The 24,877-nt window shown below is 39.9% G+C and overlaps 2 protein-coding genes across 3 annotated transcripts in view; both read left to right on the top strand.

The window, feature by feature from the left end:
* Window positions 1–20,233, top strand: part of ptpra (protein tyrosine phosphatase receptor type A) — a 30,707-nt gene extending 10,474 nt beyond the window's left edge. The window contains exons 2-22 of the mRNA XM_085160585.1: window positions 2,407–2,452; window positions 2,664–2,745; window positions 2,830–3,225; window positions 10,174–10,273; window positions 10,466–10,539; window positions 11,030–11,166; window positions 11,998–12,088; window positions 12,215–12,291; window positions 12,395–12,431; window positions 12,536–12,633; window positions 12,956–13,075; window positions 13,253–13,419; window positions 13,515–13,650; window positions 13,819–13,968; window positions 14,120–14,213; window positions 14,376–14,452; window positions 14,629–14,763; window positions 16,658–16,783; window positions 16,894–17,045; window positions 17,415–17,550; window positions 18,126–20,233. Coding sequence (XP_085016711.1) covers window positions 2,432–2,452; window positions 2,664–2,745; window positions 2,830–3,225; window positions 10,174–10,273; window positions 10,466–10,539; window positions 11,030–11,166; window positions 11,998–12,088; window positions 12,215–12,291; window positions 12,395–12,431; window positions 12,536–12,633; window positions 12,956–13,075; window positions 13,253–13,419; window positions 13,515–13,650; window positions 13,819–13,968; window positions 14,120–14,213; window positions 14,376–14,452; window positions 14,629–14,763; window positions 16,658–16,783; window positions 16,894–17,045; window positions 17,415–17,550; window positions 18,126–18,200 — 2,481 coding nt within the window. The 5' untranslated portion in view covers window positions 2,407–2,431 and the 3' untranslated portion in view covers window positions 18,201–20,233. The remainder of the gene's footprint in view (window positions 1–2,406; window positions 2,453–2,663; window positions 2,746–2,829; window positions 3,226–10,173; window positions 10,274–10,465; window positions 10,540–11,029; window positions 11,167–11,997; window positions 12,089–12,214; window positions 12,292–12,394; window positions 12,432–12,535; window positions 12,634–12,955; window positions 13,076–13,252; window positions 13,420–13,514; window positions 13,651–13,818; window positions 13,969–14,119; window positions 14,214–14,375; window positions 14,453–14,628; window positions 14,764–16,657; window positions 16,784–16,893; window positions 17,046–17,414; window positions 17,551–18,125) is intronic.
* A 1,575-nt stretch (window positions 20,234–21,808) lies between these two features.
* gnrh2 (gonadotropin-releasing hormone 2) lies at window positions 21,809–24,726 on the top strand. 2 transcript variants are annotated; one of them, XM_085160633.1, is made up of 4 exons: window positions 21,809–23,435; window positions 24,016–24,161; window positions 24,267–24,350; window positions 24,611–24,726. In XM_085160633.1, the coding sequence occupies exons 2-4, from the start codon at window positions 24,027–24,029 to the stop codon at window positions 24,647–24,649; spliced, it is 258 nt and encodes an 85-aa protein (XP_085016759.1). In that variant the 5' UTR covers window positions 21,809–23,435; window positions 24,016–24,026; the 3' UTR covers window positions 24,650–24,726. The 2 variants fall into 2 exon arrangements, with proteins under 2 accessions (XP_085016759.1, XP_085016758.1); XM_085160632.1 differs by having other exon boundaries at window positions 21,809–24,161.
* The last annotated feature ends 151 nt before the right edge of the window (window positions 24,727–24,877 follow it).

Below are 24,877 nucleotides of genomic sequence, written 5' to 3'. Positions count from 1 at the left end.
GGCTCAATTATAGCTTTTAGAGCCCAATTTATTCTCTGCCCTGTGATGCAATAATCCGTGATTTAAAGCGGTGGTTTGTGTGGTAGCGCTGCAGTGTTTGGCTCTGTTGGCTGGTACAAGTATCTCTGTAAGCACAGGCAGATGGACTGGATTATTCAAAGGTCAAGACCGTGGGATTAGATTCAGAGATTATCACAGCTCAGTCAGTCTCTGCGATAACGCAGAAGAATGACAGTCGACCCAACCAACCACTCGGCCTCTGCCTTCTTCACATCTGTCTGCATTCTGGCCTTTTATTCACTGTTTACTCAGTATTCAGTTTGAGAACATTTGTAGCAAGAATTAAAGTGTGACACCAGTTCAGCCTCGATCCTGCTTAGTTTTTGAATGCTCAACTGACTGCACAGAGTCCACTCCACCCTATGATTCAATAACTTGTAGAACCAGCAGTAACAGCTTGATGTAATCATTTTCTGTGTGATGTTATCGGTTTCTCACATTGTTGCGGGGGAGTTTTGGTCCATTTGTCTTTACAGTGTTGCTTCAGTTCATTGAGGTTTGTGAGCTTTTGTTTATGCGCAACTCTTTTAACGTGTAGGCTTTGACTGAGCCATTGCAACACTGATTCTTTTCTTTTTCTGTTATTCTGTCAGAGATTTGCTGCTGTGTTTGGGATCATAGTCCTGTTGCATGGCCCAATTTTGAGTCGGGTAACTTCAAATTTGACTCTAGAATACTTTGTCAAAGTACAGAGGAGTTCTGGCTTAACCTTACAGGTTCTGTGGCTGTAAAAGAAGTCCAAATGATCACCCCTCCACCACCGGTTTGACACTTGTTATGTGATTTTTACCAAATGTGGCACAGTGCATGATAGCCAAACATCTCAGCTTTTGCTCTCATCTGTCCAAAGGACATCGCTCCAGACGTCTTACAACTTTGCAAGCCTACGATGTTCTTTTTAGCAAGAACCGACTTTCTTCTGGCGACTCTTCCAAACAAGATCATATGTTCGTACAAGTACACAAACTTTTATGTGCAATGTTATCTCCGCCCTGTAGCTTCAGAGATGTAGCACTGGGTTTTTGTAGTTTCTCTGCCTGTAATTTTGCACTGCTCAGTCTGACCTTGGGGTGAATTTGCTGGGATGTCCAGTCTTGGGAAGACTGTAGCGTTGTGTTAAAACAAATCTAAATGCGCCAGTCATTTAAACTGCCAAAATCAGCTTTTTTGAAGGTGGTCATGCTTATTGATCCTCAGATAATCAACTTCATCTGATTACGAATTACTTACTCTCTTTATTCCTATGGAAGCAGTAAGGGTGCACTGAGTTTTTGACAAGACAGAATGATGTGAAAGCTTTCTTTTAAACACAACTGTACACAGATCTGAATATGGTATCATTTAAATACACATACTAATAATACAGTTTTTCGGATATTACATCAAAACATTACTGCAAATGAAGGTAACATTGTGGTTAAGGTAATCATGTTTGTCCTCAGTGGAGTAAACTATCCCCGTGTCGAGCTGCAGAAAGTGTTCTGTAAAAACATTTTAACTGCAGCTGAGATTTAGCTTCTGATAACAATGAAAATATTTCAGCACAAATCACTTCTACTGCAAATTTTTTCTTAACTTCAGCTCATGCTCCCGGGGTTTTTGAGCTTGTCCCAGGTGACATCAAGCAAGAGGTGGGTTACTCCCTGGACAGATCACCAAGGAGACAGACAACCATTCATGCTCAAATCCACACCTACAACAAATTTGGAATCACCAGTTAACCTAACAGACATGTCTTTGGACTCTAGAAGAAAGCAGACATGCCCGGTGAAAACCCACACGGGCACATAGAGAGAACACACCAACTTAACACAAAAAGGCCTCAGCTGACGAGCAAACCCAGAACCTTCCTGTGTGACGGGGCAGTGGTAAGCACTGCACTGCTGCTTTATCACTTCATCCCATCAGCTTTGCGGCAGCAGCAAAGAGAATGTGAAAGAGTCATTCTCCCCTGTCATTTTGTCATCATAGATTAAATTTTAATGCACTTTTAGTTTGGTAATAAGTTTGTAACATTACCTTCACTTTGCTGAGTTCTCCACTGCTCAGTGCTGCTTCGTATATACAGAGAAAAGGGCTTCAAGCATGAAAAACAGTGAGCACAGGAGAAAAAACTAGCTTGTTTGTGAATTACAAAAAAATAGCAATTTAAACAAATAACTAGTTTACGTACGGTTGTTTAACAGCCTTTGCAGAGCAGAGGCAGGATGTCGTGCTGGATGGGTGGATGATAGGGGAAGCAATATTACCAAAACTTGTTGCAGTTTTTTAGTTTAAAAGAAGGACAATGATTGGGGGGAAGGATCTGCTTGTCATTCTAAACTGTTCTCTTTTTTTTTTCTTCAGACCAGGCTGTGCGGATGAGTGATTGATGCCAACTACGCTTCTTCAGGTAAACACACACAAGCCCACGTCATCAAAGTTTTTATTTGTTTTTTTTTCTTTGCAAACAAATAACATGTTGGATTAGGATGGAAGATTATAAAATACATAATGGATTATAGAACAACCAAACCTTTATCTTTTGAAAAAAAAAATCAATCATTTTCAGTTTTGTTTTCTCCACTAATAGGATTTTGTCTCTTTTGTGTGTGTGTGTGTAGGGCAGAATGGGTGTGTGCGCCCTGCTCCTGCTACTTGGTGTAGCCCTGGGGGGCTCAGCCGAGGATCTTGCCCCTGTCACAGGTACGAGCCATTTCCACATTTAATTCAAATGCCTTTATGTTCTCATTTTTACAGGTTAAAATTACGTACTGTCTTCTTCAACAGGTCCTCCAGATATTACTACCATACCCACAAAGCCATCTACAGCACCCTCCCTCAAGGATGGAGTGCCAGTATCAAACCCTACACACCCACCCACAAAGCTTGCCCAAGCTGTCATTACATCAGCAGCAATCACAACAAAAACCACGATGACGACGACAACAACAAAAGCAGCAGAAGCAGCAGCTACCACAGACACAAGCCTAGATAGTAATCAGGACACAGAACTCAATAGTTCAACACCCACAGTACAGCTAGCTTCACCTCCTACCCCTCAGGCACCACCAAGCATCAACCCTCCACTTACTCCTAGCATATCGGAAGGAGATGATGAGACCTCAGCCACATCTCCAGAGACTGCAACGACTCTGACAACCACAACAACATCCACCCCAAATAGTGAGTGATGCACACATCATTGTTTTTTTTTCTCTTCTTGCATATAAACCTTTTATATTATAGTGAAATAGTTTGAGGATGATGAAAGGAAGATTTCAGATTATTATTTTTTCAGGTAAATTTATGGTAGTTTTTGCCATCATTCCCATCTCTACTCACACGCACAATGTAGTCAAGGTTAGTGCTGACATCTGAGTACAAGGAGGTCTCCCTAAAAGGTACTCGGATGGGGCAAGAAACACAACATTTCAGATTTCGATTTTACAAGCCTTAAACAAATAAGCTGGTCAGTCAAAATTCCAGACTAGTGGGATTTAAAATCAAGGTTTATATAAAAGCTTTTATAAATATGGAAAAAAATTTGATGGTGCCTGGTGGTCCCAGATCAAAAACCTCTCATGTTATAATAAATAAATTACAGTTAGGTCCATCAGTGACACAGTTGGCATGTTTGTTTGTTTGATTTGTTTTGGGGTTGTTGTTTTTTCATTGCCACAGGATTTTAAATCAAAAAATCAAAATTGGATTTTAGTGGCTCTCTTCCACAGTGTGCCTTTCCTGCTCCCCCACCTCACCCCAACTGGTCACAGCAGTTGGCTGCCCCTCCTTGAGGCTGGTTCCTCCGACTATAAGGGAGTTTTTCCTTCCCACTGTTGCCAAGATCTTGCTCATAGGGGTTTCTCGCTATTATTGTAGGATCTATACCTTATAGTATAAAGCACCTTGGGGTGCTTGTTGGGCACTATATAAATACAATTCAAAACTGCTGTTTAGGAATTACAGACCTTTTTATACAAGAGCTGAATGTGGTCCAGAAAGATGTCAGTGCAAGTGAAGGAGACCTCTGTTGATCATTTCTACAATCAAGAGAGGACTTGAATGGAAAAACAGAGGGTTTACAACAAGGTGCAAACCTGATTACACTCAAGAACAACAAGGCTAGATTAGACTTTGCCAGAAAACATCTAAAAGAGCCTGCACAGTGCTGGAAAAAATCTCTGGACACATGAAACCAAGTTTAATTTGTACCATTTGTACTCATTATCCATTTGCTTCAGAGTGCAAATGGATAATGAGCCAAAGCATTCTGTGAAAGTAACCCAAGGGTTTCTCAAGGCAAAGAAAAGGGATATTCTTCAATGGCCAAATCAGTTAGCTGATCTCAAGCCAGCAGAGCAAGCTTTTCAGTTACTGAAGACAAAACTGAATGCAGAAAGACCCACAAACAAGCAGCAACTGAAGGTGGCTGCTGTAAAGGCCCAGCAGAGTAGTTAAAGAGAGGGAACACTGAATGTGGTGACGTCCTGTGGGTTCCAGACAGACAGTTACTGACTTATTTCAGTAATTGTAATAAGTTATGGCAAAAGATTTTCAATTCATATGTATTTAATTTTATTTATTTATCACCAAATCCCAACAACAGTCACCTCAAGGCACCTTATATTGACCCTACAATAATACAGAGAAAACACATTAAGTATTAAAATCAGTACTTGTGAAAATGATTGTAATTCCTAAACAATGAATCCAATATTTTTGTCAAACCTCTTAAATTACAAATGAAACTGCTCTTGAGTCATTTCTCATATTATCCAAACACTGTATATAAATAAGATAATCCAGTTAGATTGCATCAAGACTCCATCTACATCTGCATCTCTTATCTCTGAAAGTGTAGCTATAAAACATAGTATGTAACATATATATTATAAAACGTATTTTAAAACTTTCGCAGTCCTGAAAGAAGAAAAATTAGAACTCGTCTGACCAGTGATGAGAGCCTCCAAACCACAGCTGTCTGTGGAGTAAAGCTGTGTTTAAGAAGTTAATAATTTCACTTTCACTGCAGATGTTCAGTCTTAAGAGAAGTGTAGGAAATTATTCAATTCTAAAAGTTCAAACCTTAGTAAATATGTCACTTCTGATTAGATTTTATTCTCTCGATCAGTTTGGCTTTATCTGTTACTAAGCAGAAACCATATCAGCTGAGCATCATGTGACGACTGTATAATCTGCTTTATACTTTAACACCTTATTCAAACTGTTTGGGTAAGATCAGAGAGCTCTTCTGCTCCATGATGGTGTTATGGAGGTCCATGCGAGTCTGTCCCTTCTGAATAAATTGCCTCTTGGTGCTTTCATGCCTGTAGTTAGAGCCTTCTGCCTGCCATCAGATTGTCTACGACACATTTTTATTGTTATGTGTGAACAGATCCTGCCTGAAGCAGAGTAAAAGACAACAAAAGAGGATAAGGGAATTTGGATATGACCAGACAGCATCACTAGATTAGAACAGCTCCATGAATAAATGAAGATGATGGATTACTTATAAACACAGTGTCAAGGTGTTTTTTTCCTTTAGCTGTGCTCTATTTGTGCAAAAAAGCAGTAGCAGAAGCTGAAAACAGCAAGCAAGTGTGCTTTCTCGTCAAGAGTCAATCTTTAATATTTTAGATGGTTGAACATTTTTCTGCTTTTAGACTCCATTGTCGCAGTGCTGGAAATACCCTGACGTGACATACCTGCATTTGACCACTTATCCACACATTCACTGCCAAAAACTTTTCCATAATAACAAAGTTTTCTTCTTCAGAATCTTAGAGATTTATTAGAACCTTTATTGTGTTAAATAAACAGCATGTTTGTTCAGCTTCAGACTGAAACTTGGGAGATTTCTGGTGTTAGCTTCGTGTCTGTGCGCTGAAAATCCTGCTAATACCCCTGCAAGTGAAACACGAGACCACCAACCTTTTCTTTCACATTAATTATTCATATTACGAAATTACAGAGAAGTATAACAGTCACTGTCGAACGTCACTGATTGATTTGGAAGATCATTATAATGGTGTAATAATAGCAGGTTGGATTGTATTTATTTTTTCCAGAATATGAAGTGTAGTATTAGACTATGAATTAAGTCTATTGCACTTATTTGGTATTTACCTATGAAGAGTCGAAAAGTATAGATATGCAACTTGCAACATTCAGTCATCCATAAAACATGTGATGACATTACACACAAGTCGAATGCTGAACGCTGGCAAAGATTGCATCAAAGAGAAGGAGAGTTCACCACAAGGAGAAACATGCAATAAAAAGAATCATCTACAATAAATAAAGCAAACATCAGAAGCCCGGAGAAAAGCGCTTACTTCACTACAAAAGAAGCTTTTTGTATGTTATAATTTTGGTCTTCGGCATGGCCATAACAAAATTGGCCAACAATAGCATAACCAAGAGTAGCCCACAGACCCCGATGGCACCACACAGTTACAAGATGTTTAATCTAAAACCAGGCTTGGATGCATTAAACTGTCATTAGCAACATGATCGTTGTGTCCTTTTGGCTTCTTGTTCATTGAGTTTATTTTTCCATCTGGCTATCACTTACAGTCAGAATTAGAAGGTGCGCTGTGTATTAAAAAAGTATTTTATTACCTCCTAATTTTGCAAAACTGCACTGCTAGAACAAACACAAGCTGCTAGAAGGGTAGAAGGGTGCTAGAAGGGTAATGGGAGTGCTTTCCAATTTACTTGAAAATCTCTACTTTAGCATAAAATTGTTAGATTCATAAATGAATAACAAAATGTCTGCTTCTTTTAATTTCACTCCTACCAGTCTCTGAAATAAAAATTAAATAACGAAAGCATCCGCTGACCATTTTTTAATTTAATAGATTTTTTTTTGGTACAAAAACACATACCTGATGTGTTTGTAGATGTTCCAATAGGGGTTCCAATACACATCAAGCTATCTGCCTTAAGTCCTGGTCAATGTAAATGTGGCTACACAGCACTATATGGCATGTCTGACATAATCACCATGGGTTCACAGGTGTTATGTAATTGCTCTATTGTCTATCTCTGGCCGTCTGTGAGGTTTGTGTGGAAAGTTGCGAGCAGTTCTAAATGGCATTAGATCCGTCAAGGCTGTGTCAGTTCCACATGATACTCACAGCCTGTTGTGCTCTTGTTCTGTTCAATGTAGACATTGTCCGAAGGGGAACACTGAAAAGTCCTGGGAATTGTGTGAGGAATAAGCAACACAACTGGGCGTCGTTCCAAAATACTTCTCCCAGAAAGTGTGTACAGAGCTAGAAGTCAAATGATGCATTCTTTGCAGCATAGTTCGTCTGCAATGTTGAGAACTTTCTTGAATTTAGCCCGCAGAAGAGCTGACGTTGTCTTTCCATTGTGATCACCACAGTGCAGGTTTCTAGAAAATCCTCTCCTTTTGTTTGGCCCTAATGTGTCTTACTGCCGAGTCATCGACACACAAACGGCAGCCATTATTTGCACACCAAACGACCCTTGTTGTTAGGGCAAATCTCATGTCTTTTGTTCCAACTGTGGCAGTGAAAGGTCACCAGAAGACCATAGGGTCTTCAAATAGTAACTTTTGCACATGGTGGTGACGTATACAAAATGTCAAGTAATAACCTACAGCCGGAGGTTGTAGGTTATTACCGCGGAGCCGGCGGGCACGCCGGTGCAGCCCCCTCTAGTTTCTGCCCGGTGGCTACTGGGTGACCCCTCGCCTGGGTATCCTCAGCCCTTCCCATGAAGGTGGCACGGATGCCCCTCCGGTGGTCCTCCTTGGGCTCTTGCACTCTGGGACCTCTGGATGTCTGGGGCCTGGATCTCCTCCATGCCTGCTTCATGCCCTGGGGGACAGGGCTATGGCTCTCTACATCCTCTTGCAGACCATTACATGGGGAAACCATTTGAATACAAGCGCGCCGATCCACACAGGTGTGCACACAGGTGTTCACTGTTTGTAGACTTAAATCACACCTTTCTTGGCTGCTACTTCAAAGCACATTGTGCGCTGTCTGTCCTGCGTGCTGCACAACAACATTCAATATTTAGTATTTACTGCTGTTTACACTTAGCTAGATTAATGCGATGGTGTTGTGTATAGTATGTTGCTTTGTTTTGTTTTGTTTTTTTGCTTGTTTTCTATTCTTTTTCTCTCAACAGGTGATCCTGGAGATATTTTTCCCCCCCCTTTCTCACTGTCCCTCTCCCCTTCTGTTTTTCTTTTCCTTCCTCTTTCTTTCTCCCTTTCCTATCCCTCACTCATGTCTGTCCCGTCTGTAACAACTGAAAATAAAATAAAATAAATAATAAAAACAAAGGTCGATCAAATGGACCAATACGGCAATGCCATGATGATCCATTTGGCAAAATAAATCTATTGGGTATCCTTGTTGGTCTTCAGACAACAATTCTGACGGCTAAAGAACCAAATGGGACAGGCAAAAAAAAAAAAAAAAAAAGTAATAACCTACAGAAACATCACGAAGAACAGGTAACTTGGCAATGTGACCGCAATCCTTTCCTGCTAGTCACGAACATCACAGCAGGATAGAGGCTTGTAGAGACTTGATATGTAAAAAGTGCTTAAAATTTGCTCTTAATAATTCAGATTGAATTCACAGCAAACCTCTTTAAAGTTTCAGTGTTTTATACCATCATCCTGTGTGTGCTGTCATCTTGGGTGTAACCAGTTTTTGACCTTCACAGTTAAACTGTGATTTCTGCTTACTCTTAAGGGACAGCCTGTTGCTCTCTCCATTTGTGGGTTTTTCCTTCTTAAAGCCATGCAATGAAATATTAACACGGACGGCCATTCTGGAAGGGAAAAGTACAGGATGATGTTGAAAGAGTCCGAGCTCACTGTTGGCAGACAACAGAGGAGGGCCAGCTTTAGCTGTCAGTTAGAGGGCCTCACATTTGACTCCAGAATACTTATACAGGAGTTCATGGTTCACTTAGTGAGTGCAAGGTGCTCGTAGTCCTGTGGCTGCAAAACAAGTCCAAATCCTCACCCCTCCACTGCTGTGCTTGACAGTTATGCTGTTAGGTGTTATGCTGATTAACCTGTTTGTCCAAACATTGCACTATGACCAAATATCTCGGCTTTAGTGTCATCTCTCCAAAGGAAATTGTTCCAGGAGTCTTGTGGTTTGTTCAGATTTAACTTTACAAAGCTAAGCTGTGCTGCCGTGTTCTTTTTAAAGAGAAGAGGATTTCTCCTGGCAGCCTTTACAAACAAACTGTACTGGTTCACTCTTTTTCTGTTAGTGTTGTCATGAACTTTAACATTTAACATGCTAATTGAGGCTCGAGTAGAGTCTGAGATGTAGCTTTTGGGTTTTTTTGCAAGGTCTCTGCTTATTAGACATCTATTCCTGAGAAGATTGTGGCTTCAGACCAACAAACTGTCAGATGTTCTGCTTTTATAGAGTTGGTCACACTTGCTGATGATCAGTTAATAAAGTGCTTTTAATTAGCAGCTCCTGGCTGCTCACTGCTGGACAGCATAGAGTCCTGTGAAAACGTCCTTGCTCGTTTTTGTAGATATAAAGATTGTCACCCTCTATAAACAAGGGGGTATTAGCTATTCTGCTCTCTTATGAGTTAGCCTAATTTACCCCACAACCACTGAGAACTTCACTGTAGTATTACATGTAACAACATGCTATTGTGTTTATTCTTTACATACAACAAATTTTGGATTTGCTCGTGATTGTGCTTTCCTTTTTTTTTAAACTCTGGCAGTAAAGGCAGTTGTTTGATTCGCCAGCTGTTAAGTTGTGAATCAGCTTTGAGTTTTTGAATGTCGAAAGAGAACTTTAGTGCCTCAGCCTATTCTTTGACATCAGTTATATTTGGTGTGTTGGTAACATTACTCTTCTACACATTTTGTGCACCAAGAACACAACATGTCTGCTGTTAAATGTGGATGTTAAGCTAATCAGCATTCACATTTAGCAAGTTCAGCACATGCTTTTATGGCCCACCGGAACACGAGAATAATTTAGTAATGGTTTTGGAATTTGGCATCTAACCAAAGCACTGAATCAGATCAGGTGTTGACTCCCTCCCCCCAAAATTCTGTGCATTTATCGGTTATTCTGCCCTTTCCCTTTGTGCCTCGTGTAGGTGACGAAGATGCTGGGGACATGCCGATCATAGCCGTGATGGTGGCCCTGTCCTCCCTGCTGGTCATCATCTTCATCATCATAATCCTCTACATGCTCAGGTTGGTAAACTACGGTTGATGTTTGTCGGACACGGAGACCTGTGGTGAGGGCCTGAGGTGCTGCTGTTACCATGGCAATGACTGACTGCCATTCTGCTGTGAGACAAAAGTAGTGTGTTTTTGGGAGAGAGCGAGATCAAGAAAGAGTGTGTATCTGTGTTAAAATGCACTTTGATCTTTGTTGATCGACAGGTTTAAGAAGTACAAACAAGCAGGGAGCCATTCGAACTCCTTCAGACTGACCAATGGCAGGTCAGACGACACAGGTAAAAGCAATCGCGCATCCCTTGTCAGCTCTGGGTGATTGTGTGTTTGCGTGTGCTTTGTATTTGTTGACAGATACGGCAACAATCTCGGTGAAATACTGAGCTTATTTGATTTGGGTCATTTGGGCAAACATGCACAGCCAGGTTGACCAGACTTGTTAGTCAGTGTTTTTTCCCCGATAACCTTCGATTGATCTTACTTCCCCAACTGATAACATTTCCCTGGCTCACTGCTGGAGGAAGCTTTTGTTCACTATGATTACCTAATCAGCAGAGCTGCAGTTAGTCCTATATGTTGCAGCGCTGACTCACATCGCCCTCTGCTGTGCGTTTCAAGAAAAAACAGTGAATGATGAAGTCGGTGTTGCATGATGTAAGTCATCTCCAGTCTCATGCTCTTACCCATGTGTTTATCTCTACCTGTCTCACCCCTCCCATTCCTTCCCCTTCTCCTCGCTCCTGCCTCCTCCCTTCCTGCTCATTGCTACAGAACTCCAGAGTGTGCCGCTATTGGCCCGCTCACCCAGTACAAACAGGAAGTACCCGCCGCTTCCCGTGGACAAGCTGGAGGAAGAAATGAACCGTCGCATGGCTGATGACAACAAGCTCTTCAGAGAGGAGTTTAATGTATGGCACACTCAAGCAAGCACTCTTTGATAGCATGCAACTCTGTTGGTTTAATTAGTAAATCGTAATGAAAAACTTTAAATGAAAAGGTATAGATATTTGTATTAAAGGACAAGTAACAATTCAAAAGTCATATTTAGATTTGGCTAATTCTGGAGACACAGTCTCCAGTAAACTTAGAGCAACATGAGACTCAGTTGTTACATAATTACATTTAATGTAGGAAAAGTAATGGATTAAAGGGTAAGGAGCCGTGTTAGTCATTCCACGTGGTAGCAGTACAAATGTAAGGCTAACCTAAACACTGATGATTCCATTTCATGAAGAAGAAATGTTGAAGAGAAAAGGTTAAGGAGCCACTGGCTTAAATACTTAACCCTGTTTGCACAAAATGAGAATTTATTTCTAAAGCACATTTTAAACAACCTCGGCTGACCAACATGCTGTACAGTTTATATTAGGTATAGACTATACATAACAGTCACAATAAATCAAAAACAAGTATAACTATAACCAAATAAAAGAAGCAAATAAGACTCTGTTTGCATTATAAAAGCCAGGATACTTTGTTCAACTAGACCTGAAATTAAGCGACAACAAATAGGTTTTTAAAAGTGTTTTAAAATAAAGTAGGCAGCTAAACTGTGGTGAATAAATAAGGATGAATCCTGATCAAAGCACAGACCACACTGTGCAGTCACTAAATGAGTTTGTGATGTGCATTAGGTTCAGTAGGCAAAAAGATGAAGACAGCAGGAAATTATCTTTATGGTCACACTGATGCAAATCTCTGCTGTCTATAAATATGTCTGTGTTCTTCTCCTGTTTTAGGCACTGCCAGTCTGCCCCATCCAGGCAACGTGTGACGCTGCCTCTAAGGAAGAGAATAAAGAAAAGAACAGATATGTGAATATCCTGCCATGTAAGTGAAGCCTCGTCTCTCAGACTGATACTGACTGACACAAAAAAACAGATCTCGTAGTTACAAAAAAAAAGAGTCACAATTAAACTGAGGTCCAATTAACATGCGTCATTCTTTCTCTCCCAGATGATCACTCCAGGGTGCATCTCTCATCTCTGGAGGGAGTCCCAGACTCTGACTTTATTAATGCCTCATTTATAAATGTTTGTATATACATTGAGCATCTTTTCCACAGTTCTGCTTTTTACCGATCACATCTCATTCAGTGTCATGCTAATGTGTCCTCTCTGCCTTTTACTTCTGCAGGGTTACCAAGAGAAGAACAAGTTTATTGCAGCTCAAGGTGAGGCTGGCAGTTGCAGTCAGGCAGAAACAAACTGTGCCGTCGTTCGCTAATAATAAACCTGATTGTGCTTCTTGATTGCTTCATCTGTCTCAATCTCTCAGGGCCAAAGGAGGAAACTGTAAATGACTTCTGGCGTATGATCTGGGAGCAGAACACAGTCACAATAGTCATGGTGACCAACCTGAAGGAGAGAAAAGAGGTGAGAGAGCTGGACACATGATGATGATGCTTCTTTTGAGCTAATTTGATTTATGTGATGTTATAACAGCTTTTTAACATATGAAAGATTGCATTTGTATCCACATTCATAATATAGTTAAGATGGTAAATTGAGTGCTCCTTTAAAGGCCCCCTTGTATGAGTCCTTATGCAAAGACCTTCACAGCATGACTTAACCTGTCTTTGTTTTCTCTACTGTACTTGTTCTGTTAATCCTACAGCAATACTGTAATACCTGAGTGTTTCATTACATGCACTTCTTTACGCCTGTGCTTTGTCTCGAATCACTCTGTATTTTTTAGTGTAAGTGTGCTCAGTACTGGCCGGACCAGGGCTGCTGGACATATGGGAACATTCGGGTGTCTGTAGAAGACACAATGGTTCTAGTGGATTACACCATCCGCAAGTTCTGCATCCAACAGGTACTATGCTTGTCCTTTAACGGTTGAGCTTTACTCATTGTTTTGAAGTTTATTATCAGAATAAGTTTCCATGCTTGGTTTATCAGTGTAAAGTCTGTTCTGTACATACGGTGAAATTTGTTTTGTTTTTTTAATATATTCTGGTTTACTTTATGGTGTGTGTTGTTGGTGTCTCAGGTAGGAGATGTTTCTGGGAAGAAGCCTCAGCGCCTCATCACCCAGTTCCATTTCACCAGCTGGCCAGACTTCGGGGTGCCCTTCACCCCTATTGGAATGCTCAAGTTCCTAAAGAAAGTCAAGGCCTGCAACCCCCAGTATGCTGGGCCCATTGTTGTTCACTGCAGGTAAGTAGGTGTGCTTCACGCCGCCCACTGTGTTTTTGTTATGTATTTCTCTGCACACTACTTGCAATTCACAAGATCATGTTTCCTTCTGTCAGTGCGGGTGTGGGGAGGACTGGTACCTTTATTGTGATCGATGCGATGTTGGACATGATGTTTGCGGAAAAGAAGGTGGACGTGTTTGGCTTTGTCACCAGGATAAGAGCCCAACGCTGTCAAATGGTTCAGACAGATGTAAGTGGAGTATCAACACAAAGCACCAAGGGTAGATTCATGATTATAATGCAGAAGCAAAAACCTAGACACTAACTACTGAATTATCAAAACTCTGTATCGGAGTCATTTATTCACGATTTCCTTTTATTCCATCTTGCTCTACACAATCATCACTCTCTCCCACAGATGCAGTACGTTTTTATCTTCCAAGCGCTGTTAGAGCACTATCTGTACGGAGACACAGAGTTAGAGGTGACCTCACTGGAGTCCCACTTGGCCAAACTCTATGCGCCCTCACCTGGAGCTGGCTGCAGTGGTCTGGAGGCTGAATTTAAGGTCTGCTTATGTGTTGTGTTCTTCCAAAGACAAATTATTCTCTGTTACTCCCCTCCTTTTTGCATTATTTTGTATCAATTGAAGTTCCTACTAGTAATATTGTGAAATTCGAAGTAATTTAAACTTTTGCTTGTTATCTTGTAATTTCTAGAAACTGACATCCATCAAGATTCAAAATGACAAGATGAGAACGGGCAACCTTCCTGTCAACATGAAGAAGAACAGAGTTCTGCAGATCATTCCATGTGAGTCGAGCTATTTTAGTTGTGCGGTGTGGGTTTTTATTTGGCGCCTATATGAATTAGTAATGCATAAAAACAGCGTATTTATTAATGCATATGCTCCTGTGCAAACGCTTAAAGCTTTTTCCATTAATCAAGAGAAATGCTTCTCCTTGATTCTAACAGACGAGTTCAACAGAGTGATCATTCCAGTCAAACGAGGAGAGGAGAACACCGACTATGTCAATGCTTCCTTCATTGATGTGAGTGTAACAGTGTCCGGATTAGAGTGGAGCATTTCATTTCATTAATGCGTGCAATCAATCGGTTTTTTTACATCTACCTTTTTTCCCCCGCTCTCGTTCTCTCTCTTTTTTTGCATCATTAAACTTTTTCTCCATGGACATCACTCCTGTCTCTTTTCTCCTTGTGGTAACAGGGCTATCGTCAGAAGGATGCTTATATGGCGAGCCAGGGGCCCCTGCAACACACTATAGAGGACTTCTGGAGGATGATCTGGGAGTGGAGAAGCTGCTCCATAGTCATGCTCACTGAGCTGGAGGAGAGAGGCCAGGTCTCTGTGTGTGTCTGTGTGTGTGCAGTTATTGATCTGGTATTAGATACCGAATCAGTAACTGGTAAAGATAGAATATTAATATCGGGACTGATTCCAACTGGATGCTACCAGTCTTGTATAATGTATTACTTGTGGCGTCACATTTCTCTTGTGAGCCACTAGCAAATATTATGTCACACACATACTGCTGTTGACTGTCTCTCTCACAGTATAAAGCCTTATGCACAAACATCACAAAACTACGCAGCAAGCTAAAAAAGCAGCAACTGTGAGTGTGAAAGTTTGAGTGCACGCTCTCACTGGTGTCTCTGTTTTCAAAGATCATTTCTTCTACTGTGAATCAACTGGATTTTGACAGTTCAGTGGCGAATAGGAAGTGAGGAAATGACCCTCTTATCACTGGTCACTTTTAATTACATTACATATGACAGGCTGGTAACTTCAGTCAACTGTTTTATCTCCAGTAAACGCTCGATTTGTTGGGAAATAAAATCTTACACGTTCTGTTCAATTCAGTGATACCTATAACTGTACTACTTTGATATTAGAAACATCTTAAACCGGAACATTCTGGGGTGAATTGTGAAGTGAAACGTGTGTTTCTGCATGTGTGCATCTGACTTGCATTGTACAAATTGCAGTGCATGTGCAGAACTGTTATTTTGCCAGTGGACATGTTTTTATCATGAATCTTTATTAACTGCACTATAAATTATTCCCAGCAAGTAAAAGCAACCTTTCTTTTTTTTTTGGAAAGCTCAACAATAACGGTAAATCACTTTTTAAAGGCCAGAATTAGAAATAAAGATTCCAGCGTTACCAGTTCAGTTTCATTTTTTTCCTTAGTCTTTGTAATTAATGTGTAATAAAGGTTCTCTCTGTGTTCCAAGTAGAGATGGACCGATCCGATATTACGTATCGGTATCGGTCCGATACTGACCTAAATTACTGGATCGGATATCGGAGAGAAATAAAAAATGTAATCCGATCCATTAAATATCAAAAAAGCACCTCACAAAACTTGCAACATGGCGTAACTCGGCTCACAACCGTGGCTTGTAGGAGCAGTGTGGTCAGGTGATAGAGCGGCTGTGTGTATTTGTAGCCTGCTAGCAAACATTTCATCTCCGAGGAAGTTATCTCAGAGAGAAGTAAAGCAAGTGTGTAAGTTCATCTCTGAATGGTTGTAAAGCATTCCCGCGTTAAGCTTAACAACCGATATATAGAGCAACTGCCTTTCTCTCTCTCTCTCTCCTGCTGCTACTTCAATCATGAAACTGCTTAAAATGAATCACCCTGCATCAAATGAAAGTTGATTACATTGATTAAGCATCATGAGGTGGTGGGTGGGGGGTGGTTCCCTATTTTCTTTTGCTGGGAGTTTGCAACCCTATTAGATAGGTTGCTTAATATTTCTGCTAAGTACTCTTTAAAATACCAGAATAGGGAGGATGGAGTAGGTTTAACTTTATTAGATTGATCAGTGTTGCTGATCTATGAAATATTTTGGGTGCAGTGTGTTTTTTTTACATACAGGTGTAACAGAATAGCTTTAGTGTTGTTGTTGTTTTTTAACTTGAGTATAAACTTATACAAAATGCAGCAAGATATTAAAAAAAACGTTTTATTGATTAAAAAACACACTATATCGGATTCATATCGGTATCGGCAGATATCCAAATTTATGATATCGGTATCGGACACAAAAAAGTGGTATCGTGCCATCTCTAGTTCCAAGTAGATGGATGCAGTACTAAAGTACTACATATACAATATAAAAATTAGCATATATTTCAGATGTTTCTGACATTTTAAATCTGCTTGGTATTTTATGACTTCTAACATGTCATCAACCTTTATTTGACTGTTTTCCATGTCCTGTGTCCTGTAGGAGAAATGTGCCCAGTATTGGCCCAGTGATTCAGCAGTGACCCATGGAGACATCACAATTGAGCTTAAAAGAGAGGAAGAGAACGAGAGTTACACAGTGCGTGACCTCTTGGTCACCAACACCAGGGTAATAAAGGGCTCAATGAAATGATGAAATACTATAAAACAACCGAGAAGTTCTAACATGGAACAAACACATTATCTGTTTATTATCTGTTTTATCATCCATCTTTCCAGGAGAACAAGACTCGAGTAGTGCGTCAATTCCATTTCCATGGCTGGCCAGAGGTGGGCATCCCCACTGATGGTAAAGGCATGATCAACTTAATTGCTGCAGTGCAGAGACAACAGCAGCAATCTGGCAACCACCCAATCACTGTGCACTGCAGGTAAGAAAATACAAACACACACAAACCCCTAACCTTTGAATTTGTATGTGTCAGTCTAACAAAATTTAGGGAGATAAATGCGTAACATTAATATAATTACATTTTTTTCTGTTGTACACTTATAAACTGCCCTGCAATTGTAGGTGCTGGGAAACTGTTCCTCTAAACAAACCACAGGAAAAAACAGCTCAGACTAATTGTTCTCTTCTTCCTTATGACATTTTAACTGCTCCCAGATCTGTTCCTACCTTTTTTTTGTTTCTAGCAAGTACGCTCAAAACAAATGTTATTTGCACATGTTATTTCTGCAGGCTCGAACTCCAGCGTGCATACTGAGGTTTGCATTTTTGGCTGTGTTTGTGTTTACAGTGCTGGTGCTGGCCGGACGGGGACTTTCTGTGCATTGAGTACAGTTCTGGAGCGGGTGAAAGCAGAAGGGATCCTGGATGTCTTCCAGACAGTGAAGAGCCTCAGACTGCAGAGACCCCACATGGTGCAGACACTGGTAAGGACTTATTACACTTGAACTTTGACTTTTCATTTATTATAATGCCCCATTATGCAGCAAGTTTGTCTTTGACGAGGAGAGTTTGCTTTCATTACACTGACTTCCTTGAAAGATGCTCTTGTTGACCTTGTTTAGGTGTTTCAAATGTTCAGACTCAGCTGGCTGCAGACGCTTAATGGAAAACCCTAAAAACTGAGTCGAGTCGAGCTGAGTGGGTAATACTGCAGTTCCTAGTAGAAAAGGGGCGTATGTAGCTTCTGGGTCTGACAACTGAAGCTAATGTGGAAGAGTATTAAACCCACATTCTTTCTGTTGACCAGTGCCTCCGTTGTCCTGTAGAGGTCAATGAGAAAAGGGACCCTTGGCTCTCTTGCTCTGTGACATCTGTAAAAACTAAGTCAGTATTTTCAAGAGTCAAAAAGGGAGATAAAGCAGGTTGATTGACAAGCTGCTAGCCTAAGAGTACACAGTGCCTCTCAGATTGTGGGCTCGATGACTTCAGTGACTGAACTGTCACAGATTGATAGCTCCAGCTGATGTAGCTGTTTTTTTGTTCTCTCTCCCCTTTGCAGGAGCAGTACGAGTTCTGCTACAAAGTGGTTCAAGAATACATTGATGCTTTTTCTGACTATGCCAACTTCAAGTAGGGACCTGCCATTGATGGATGGATGGATGGATGGATGGATGGATGAATAGATATCCACATGCACTTCATAAAAGCATATACACGCTCCGGAGCACACACATTCAGTATGTTGCCATGTAGAGAGCTGCGTATCCCCATCTGATGGATCTTTGAAAAAACAACAACAACAAAAAACTCATCACAGCTTGATCTGTGGATGGGATTGAACTGCCTGGAGGAAAAGGGAAAAGAGGTCTCCTCCCAAAGGACAGAACAGGGCAGTGCAGCTGGACAGAGAAAATAACTGAGATGCCTTCTTGAATATTTTGTAATGATGTTAATACAGCCCTTCACCCCTATTTTGCTTTCCATCTTCACCCCCCCTCCCCAATATGTATATATACTTAACTGTGTTGCATTTTATTATTATGGTTTTAGACACAGTTTTGAGTTTGGCTGCATTTTAGGGTGGCACCTGTAATGTATTTTATTGGTATAAATATATAAATATATATGACTATAAATCTAATGCTTTGGTGGCTAATGTACAACAACCAGTTTTTTTTTATTTTTTGTAAACACCTTGGGGACAGAGACCTAAAACATTTTAAACTTTGCCTGAGCCACACTGTAGCAACTTTGTGTGGTAGCAGAAGTTTCTACATTCACCCACAGACCCTGAACTGTTTTTCACTCCTCAGACATTCACACAAGCAGTTTTTCTCTACATTGGGTCGGTTGCCTCTATTTGGCAAAAGAAAAAGAAAAAAAAACAGCTTTCCAAGCCAGTTACAGTTTCTCTCCGTTAGGTTTCAGGGGTTCAGAGGTAGCTCATTACTGGAGATCGGAATCTCTGATGTAGCTCATAGTCTCAGGTTTTAATACGTGTAAACGTACACCCTAAATACCAGGAGCCGCTAATTATTCTTTGAGCGTCTGTGTGTGTTTGAACTGGAGCACAAGCTGGCAGAGAGCACTGTGGCGTGGTTCCACATCGCCTTCTCGTGTCTGCAAAGTGCCAAAGTCCTTCACTTAGTCGGGTATGTAGCTCTGGAGTCTGGAGACTTTCATCTTTAGACGTTCAGAACAGCAAAACTTTTGAGCTATCCAAGGATCACTAATTAAAACATTGAGATTTTATATGCCCCGTACACTCAAGACATGTAGTTTTATTAAGGCTTATATGATGTTCTAGGGTCTGTTACAGTATCAGCAGTAATGTTGATGATGTTGGCGAGCCAAATCATAAACAGTAACTCATTATTGCATCATACAAATCAACAATACCCAGCATTTGTTTTGTTTACATAAGCACTTCAGTATTTTTTTTTTAATTTTGTAGACTGTATTTCCTTTCTGTCTGGGTTTATAGTTTCCCTTTGAGCCTGCTGGGATTTACTCTCTTTTTTTTCTTCCTTTTCTTTTTTAAATACTTGGCGTCGGGTCACGAGACTGCGCTGTCACTCCTTCAGAGCGATGCCTTTTTAATTACTATCACGAATATTGATAACTGAGGAATGTTTTCTTTTATTCGAATGCTGTTGCTAACAATTTCTCTCAAAAATGGATTTGTTGTTACTTTAAAAGAGGAAATGTGCCATGCAATGCTTTTTTAAATGAATGTCGTAGGATGGCGCTCAGACTTGAAATACAGTGTTTTTATTTCATCCAAGGTCAACATTGAGGCCATGCCCTTTTTTTGATTGTAATAAAAGATAAATGATGTCTGTTAACCGCAGGGTTTTAGGTCAGTCCGCTCAGGAAATGACTGATGCCAGGATGTTTAAATTTACAAATTGAACATATTCAACTTGAGTTTATCTCTGCAGCTGTGTCACTTTCAAGTGGTACTGGCTTTCACCAAAGTCAAGGTATTCAGATATGATCCCGCAGCTGGATTTTAAAAGACTGTAATAAAAAATTTCATCTTTTTTTTTCTCCTTCTTTTGGAATTTTCCAGCTAGTTCAGTGTTTCTTATTGTAGCTTTTAACTGTAAACAGACCCATACTTGTGTATAATCTACATTACATTAGCACTCCTTTATTTAATTTATTTTATTAAAAGAAGGAGCACAATCAAGTGTGTCAAACTGATAGTGGCTATATCTTTTTCAAAAATAATAAATTTTGAGAAGGGGTGATCACATCAATGTTGATTGTTTGAACACTCATGCACTCTTTGCACCAAATGTAAAGCCCTTAAAAAGTACAGAACCAAATGAGAGCTAAGGTCAAAAAGATATGGCCTTGATTTTTACAATATGGTGACTATACTGTGTTTGATCTGTTGAAGGGTTTTCAGGTCTCAAAGCCCTAGGCTGATTACTTAAAAGTAGCGGACAGCTAAGCTGACCAGTCACTCAAATCACTGTTGGCTGTGAGTGGGTCATGTTCTTCATTTCAGGTCTTTTTGTTCCAAAGCATCACAAGTGCTAACACGATTGGTTAGGTTCCATTATGTTTTTCATTTATTTACATTGACACTCACTGGGTGTTTCATCAGGTTATAGAAGAGGGGATGCTTAGCGTTACTGTCTGTTCTTAAATTACGGGGGTTTGTTGTGCACGTTTCAATCATGTGATCATGTCTCACTGCAATTTGACCACAAAACATGACACTGTGCCAAACTGTGTGACCCAATATTTTGTTAATTTTGTTATTAGAAGTGAACTGATGAAGTGCCTCGCGGGTAGGTTTTCAAAACAAATGAATCATCCCTGGAGTTTTCTTAACTCGCATGCATTTCCTCATGTTTCACCTGTTGACCAATGACAAATCCTTTTTGTGTGACAAATTGAGGGAGCCAGAACCAAGTGTGGGTCAGTTATTCTTTCACATTCCCTGTAGTTGTATATTTGTGGATTTCTTACTTGTGTACATCAAACTAAAATTGACACCTTTATTTTATTTTATTTTTCAAATGTTAATTTCATTCCATATCAGCTGAATGTGGGATCCATGACTAGTAATCAAGTGTTGGTACCCCGAATGTAAGACTAAAACACAGAAATAGGATTTGCATCCTTTACCACCCAGGGGAGGTTACCCTTGTTTTATCCCTTTATTCCAGGAGTTTTCCCCCACTGGAGAGTTTTGAATGCCCTTATGAAACTCAATCCACGGTCTCCATTTCTAGAAAGGGAGACAGCAGAAAACTGTTGCCCAACTTTTCTCTTCTCATCACCTTCTCTTTGTCTCCTGTTCATCTCCGCTCACTTGTTGCTTCCTTTCTATCCTTCACTTTCCCCCTTGAACCATTCCTCCCAGTGGTCAACACCCTCTCCCCTTTTGTACATAATGTAAGGTTATTTATAATTCATTCCTGTCTGCTGCCTTGCTTATTTTATTTTCTATTCCCTCCTGTATTTTTTTTTTTTTTAAAGATGTATATTGAACTGTATCAGGACCATTTTGAAATGTATTACAGATGTGTTTCGGCCATTTTTTAATTTGGTATGATTGTCTTAAGCAAATCCTATTTTTTATTTTGCCTAAGTTTGTTTCTTGTGTTTGTTTTGTTATTCAACATTTGAATATATGTATATATAATTATATATGATAAAATTATATATAATTATATAATGCCAAATGGCCTTTCTAAGCAAGATACTGTTCAAACCTAATAAAGTGCTTGAGATTTTAACCTCTTGTCAGCCTACATCCCATCTCTAAGTACGTCCACGTTTTCTCTGCTTCTTTAAAGTCACGATGATCTGACGCACATGTACAGCTCACCTCTCAATAACTAATGCTGGTGCTAATTGACAATGGGTTGTGGTTACCTTAAGGATCAGGCACTCCTGCTCTTGAAAGATTTCCAGTCAATATCGAACCCTTTGCACCATTCATTTACTGGTGTTGTTGAAGTATTGAAAGGTATAAAGAATGGAAAGCGACTATTTTTGGTAGTGTTAGTACTGAGTTAACCCTTAACCCTAATATTACTCGGTGTGATGGGTACAGTGTTTATTTCTATTCACACTGACAAGAAATTCCTAATTTTATATCAAGAGCTGAAAAATGCTGTGATTTAAGAGGCAGCTTTAAGTCAAAATGTTAACACAAAGTCTGCAACACCTACTGAAAGAACTGGATATTTAGCAACAAACCTTTCACTGTCGAGCCTAATCTGCAGAAATCCATTTTTAAACTGGGCTAGTTTCACTTACGCGCCAACATGAGATTCGATTCAATTTTATTTATATAGCGCCAAATCACATCAGCCACCTCATATCAGTTGCCTCATATTGCAAGAACCCTACAATAATACACACAAATATGTAAAGGAAATACCTTTAGTGAAAATGCTTTAATTTCTGCTTCGTAGGAAACAAAGAATACATTAATAATGACCAAACTTAGCCCTCTGAGTAAATTATAGTATTTGATGAATAAGGCAATGGGAAAACGAATTGGCCATTAAGGTTAAATTTTTGCATCAAAATGTACTGATTTTATTAATGGTCAGCTTGGCCTGTTGTAGCATCTACCACTGACTGATTATGTCTAATGAGTTATGTTACATCTGTAGCAACATATGTAGTCACTTCCTGGGTGTGAACTGAACCATGAATACTTTTTCTCCTCTAATTGACAATAATGTCACCAGTGGACTGGTCAGGAATCCAGTGTATTCGTTCCTCTTCCTATCAGATCCCCTTGAGGTGTCAGCAGGGTCAGAGAGAAGTGGTTCATTGTGGTCAATACCGGTGTAAAAAGTAGGAAATTGAAGCTTCAGTCATTGTATGTCTAAGCATTCTTACTTAAAAGGTCCTGCCTGTTGAGAGCCAGTAATGAAAGCAAGCTGACCGTGTATAAGGTTTATACACAGAATGATGATGGATGTCACTAATAATGACTTGAATGTCTTATTTAAATTGACATAGTGTAGAAGAGGATATTGGTGGTATAGATGGGTGTCAGTGCTGTTTACAGGTGATAATTGGAATTGGTCGGACCGCATGTACGTCTCGTCCCCATGGATGATTCATTTGACCCCTTAGAAGAAGAGGGAGTCAAAGGGGTCAAAGATGGGCGGGGAAGAATAAGGAAGACAATGATGTGTGCTGGGGGATTGGTCTATATATTGAGGGGAAGAAAGAGGGAGCAGAGAATCTCTTCAGTAAAACACCTGGGGTGTACCGCAAGCTGATTTTAGCACTAAATCCACCAAAGGAAAAGAACATTTTGAAGTGAACCCCTGCAGGTACACTGAGGGAAACTTGGACTGATAAAGCTGTGGAAGCTAAGACTAAGGTAAGGACAAATGATTACATTTCTGCCCAGTTTTAGTAGTTTATCTAAAACTATTATTCAAGTCAAGATCTGATACTTTCAATATTTACTTTGAGAATGACAAAGGACAACTAGAATATTGTACTCAAAATTGAGTAAATGATAGAAGTGCCTAAAGCAGGGATGTCAAACTCATTTTTCTTTATGAGTGGGAAAAGCTGTAAAATTTGTGAAAATGCAGTAAAAAGTTCAAAAATGTATGTCTTCCTTCACATTTTCCAGAGCCATCCAGTGGGCTGCGATTGGAGTCTTTGCAGGGCCGATTCTGGCCCGCAGGTCTTACGTTTGACACCCCTGGCTTAAAGTGATGTTATGTAAAAGTTTTCCAAATGCAGTGAAAAATTTGAATGTTCGCCTGAAATGATAGCCAGCACCCATAATAATATAGCAAGTTTGCACTGAAATGTTTTAGCTCAGATCTTAAAATTGACTTTACTGCAGCTAACAACACTTTTCTTTTTAGCTTTTATTGCAGGAAATTCTCAATAAAGAATGTGTTCTTCAAATCTTTTTCAAACTAACTCTATGTCCATTCTTCTAGGTGGGAATATCATGTGTGTGTCTCGACTGGCTTTGCTCTTGGGGCTGCTTCTCTGTGTGGGGGCTCAGCTGTCCTTTGCCCAGCACTGGTCCCATGGTTGGTATCCTGGAGGAAAAAGGGAGCTGGACTCCTTTGGCACATCAGAGGTTGGGATAAGTGTTTGTGTGAATAATTTAACCAATCACTGAGCAGTTTCTGTTGAGAATGAAGATACCCTTTATCCCTTAACCTCAATCTGTTTTGCTTCTTAGATTTCAGAGGAGATTAAGCTGTGTGAAGCAGGGGAATGCAGCTACCTGAGACCCCAGAGGAGGAGTATCCTGAGAAACATTCTTGTAAGTGAGAAAATCAGAGATGAACAGTAGCATGTTTAATGGTACTTGAATCACAATGTCTTGCCATCAGTATATTTTTATGATCATATGATCATGAGATTTTGTCTACTCTGAAATCTGACTGACATTGACTGAAAATTCTTGACTGACATACACATATTAGTGAAGTTGTGCTTATCCAGCCATAGTGTGCATATTTGTGTGTAGCCTGTATTGATTTCTGTGTATTAGTCTAATGCCATACTAAATTCTTTCAACAGCTGGATGCCTTAGCCAGAGAGCTTCAGAAGCGAAAGTGACATATTTCCAGAGACTGCTTTTCTATAGTAACCCACTTCCTTTGTATTTCTGCCTTGACGTGATTTTGTGATCATCTGGCCTTGCTGTTTGTAATGTTTGTCAGTAAATTTGTCTTGTTTTTTTCGATGTGAAAATGATGTCCCAGAATAAAATATCTATTTTGATATTAACTTGTTTTTTTTCTTCATTTTTGGTGCAGCTAATGATATGAATATAAGGCATAGAGA

Source organism: Neolamprologus multifasciatus, chromosome 5, assembly GCF_963576455.1.
Source record: "Neolamprologus multifasciatus chromosome 5, fNeoMul1.2, whole genome shotgun sequence".
NCBI lineage: Eukaryota > Metazoa > Chordata > Actinopteri > Cichliformes > Cichlidae > Neolamprologus > Neolamprologus multifasciatus.
This window is presented reverse-complemented; position numbering and strand designations above follow the sequence as displayed.

What these genes read in the sequence shown, in the direction of transcription:
- gnrh2 (XM_085160632.1), top strand. Translation starts at nt 23,967, where the DNA reads ATGTGTTCTTCAAATCTTTTTCAAACTAACTCTATGTCCATTCTTCTA. An exon ending in ACTCCTTTGGCACATCAGAG is followed by an intron (nt 24,162 to 24,266) that starts GTTGGGATAAGT and finishes TTTGCTTCTTAG; the next exon opens with ATTTCAGAGGAGATTAAGCT. An exon ending in GTATCCTGAGAAACATTCTT is followed by an intron (nt 24,351 to 24,610) that starts GTAAGTGAGAAA and finishes TTCTTTCAACAG; the next exon opens with CTGGATGCCTTAGCCAGAGA.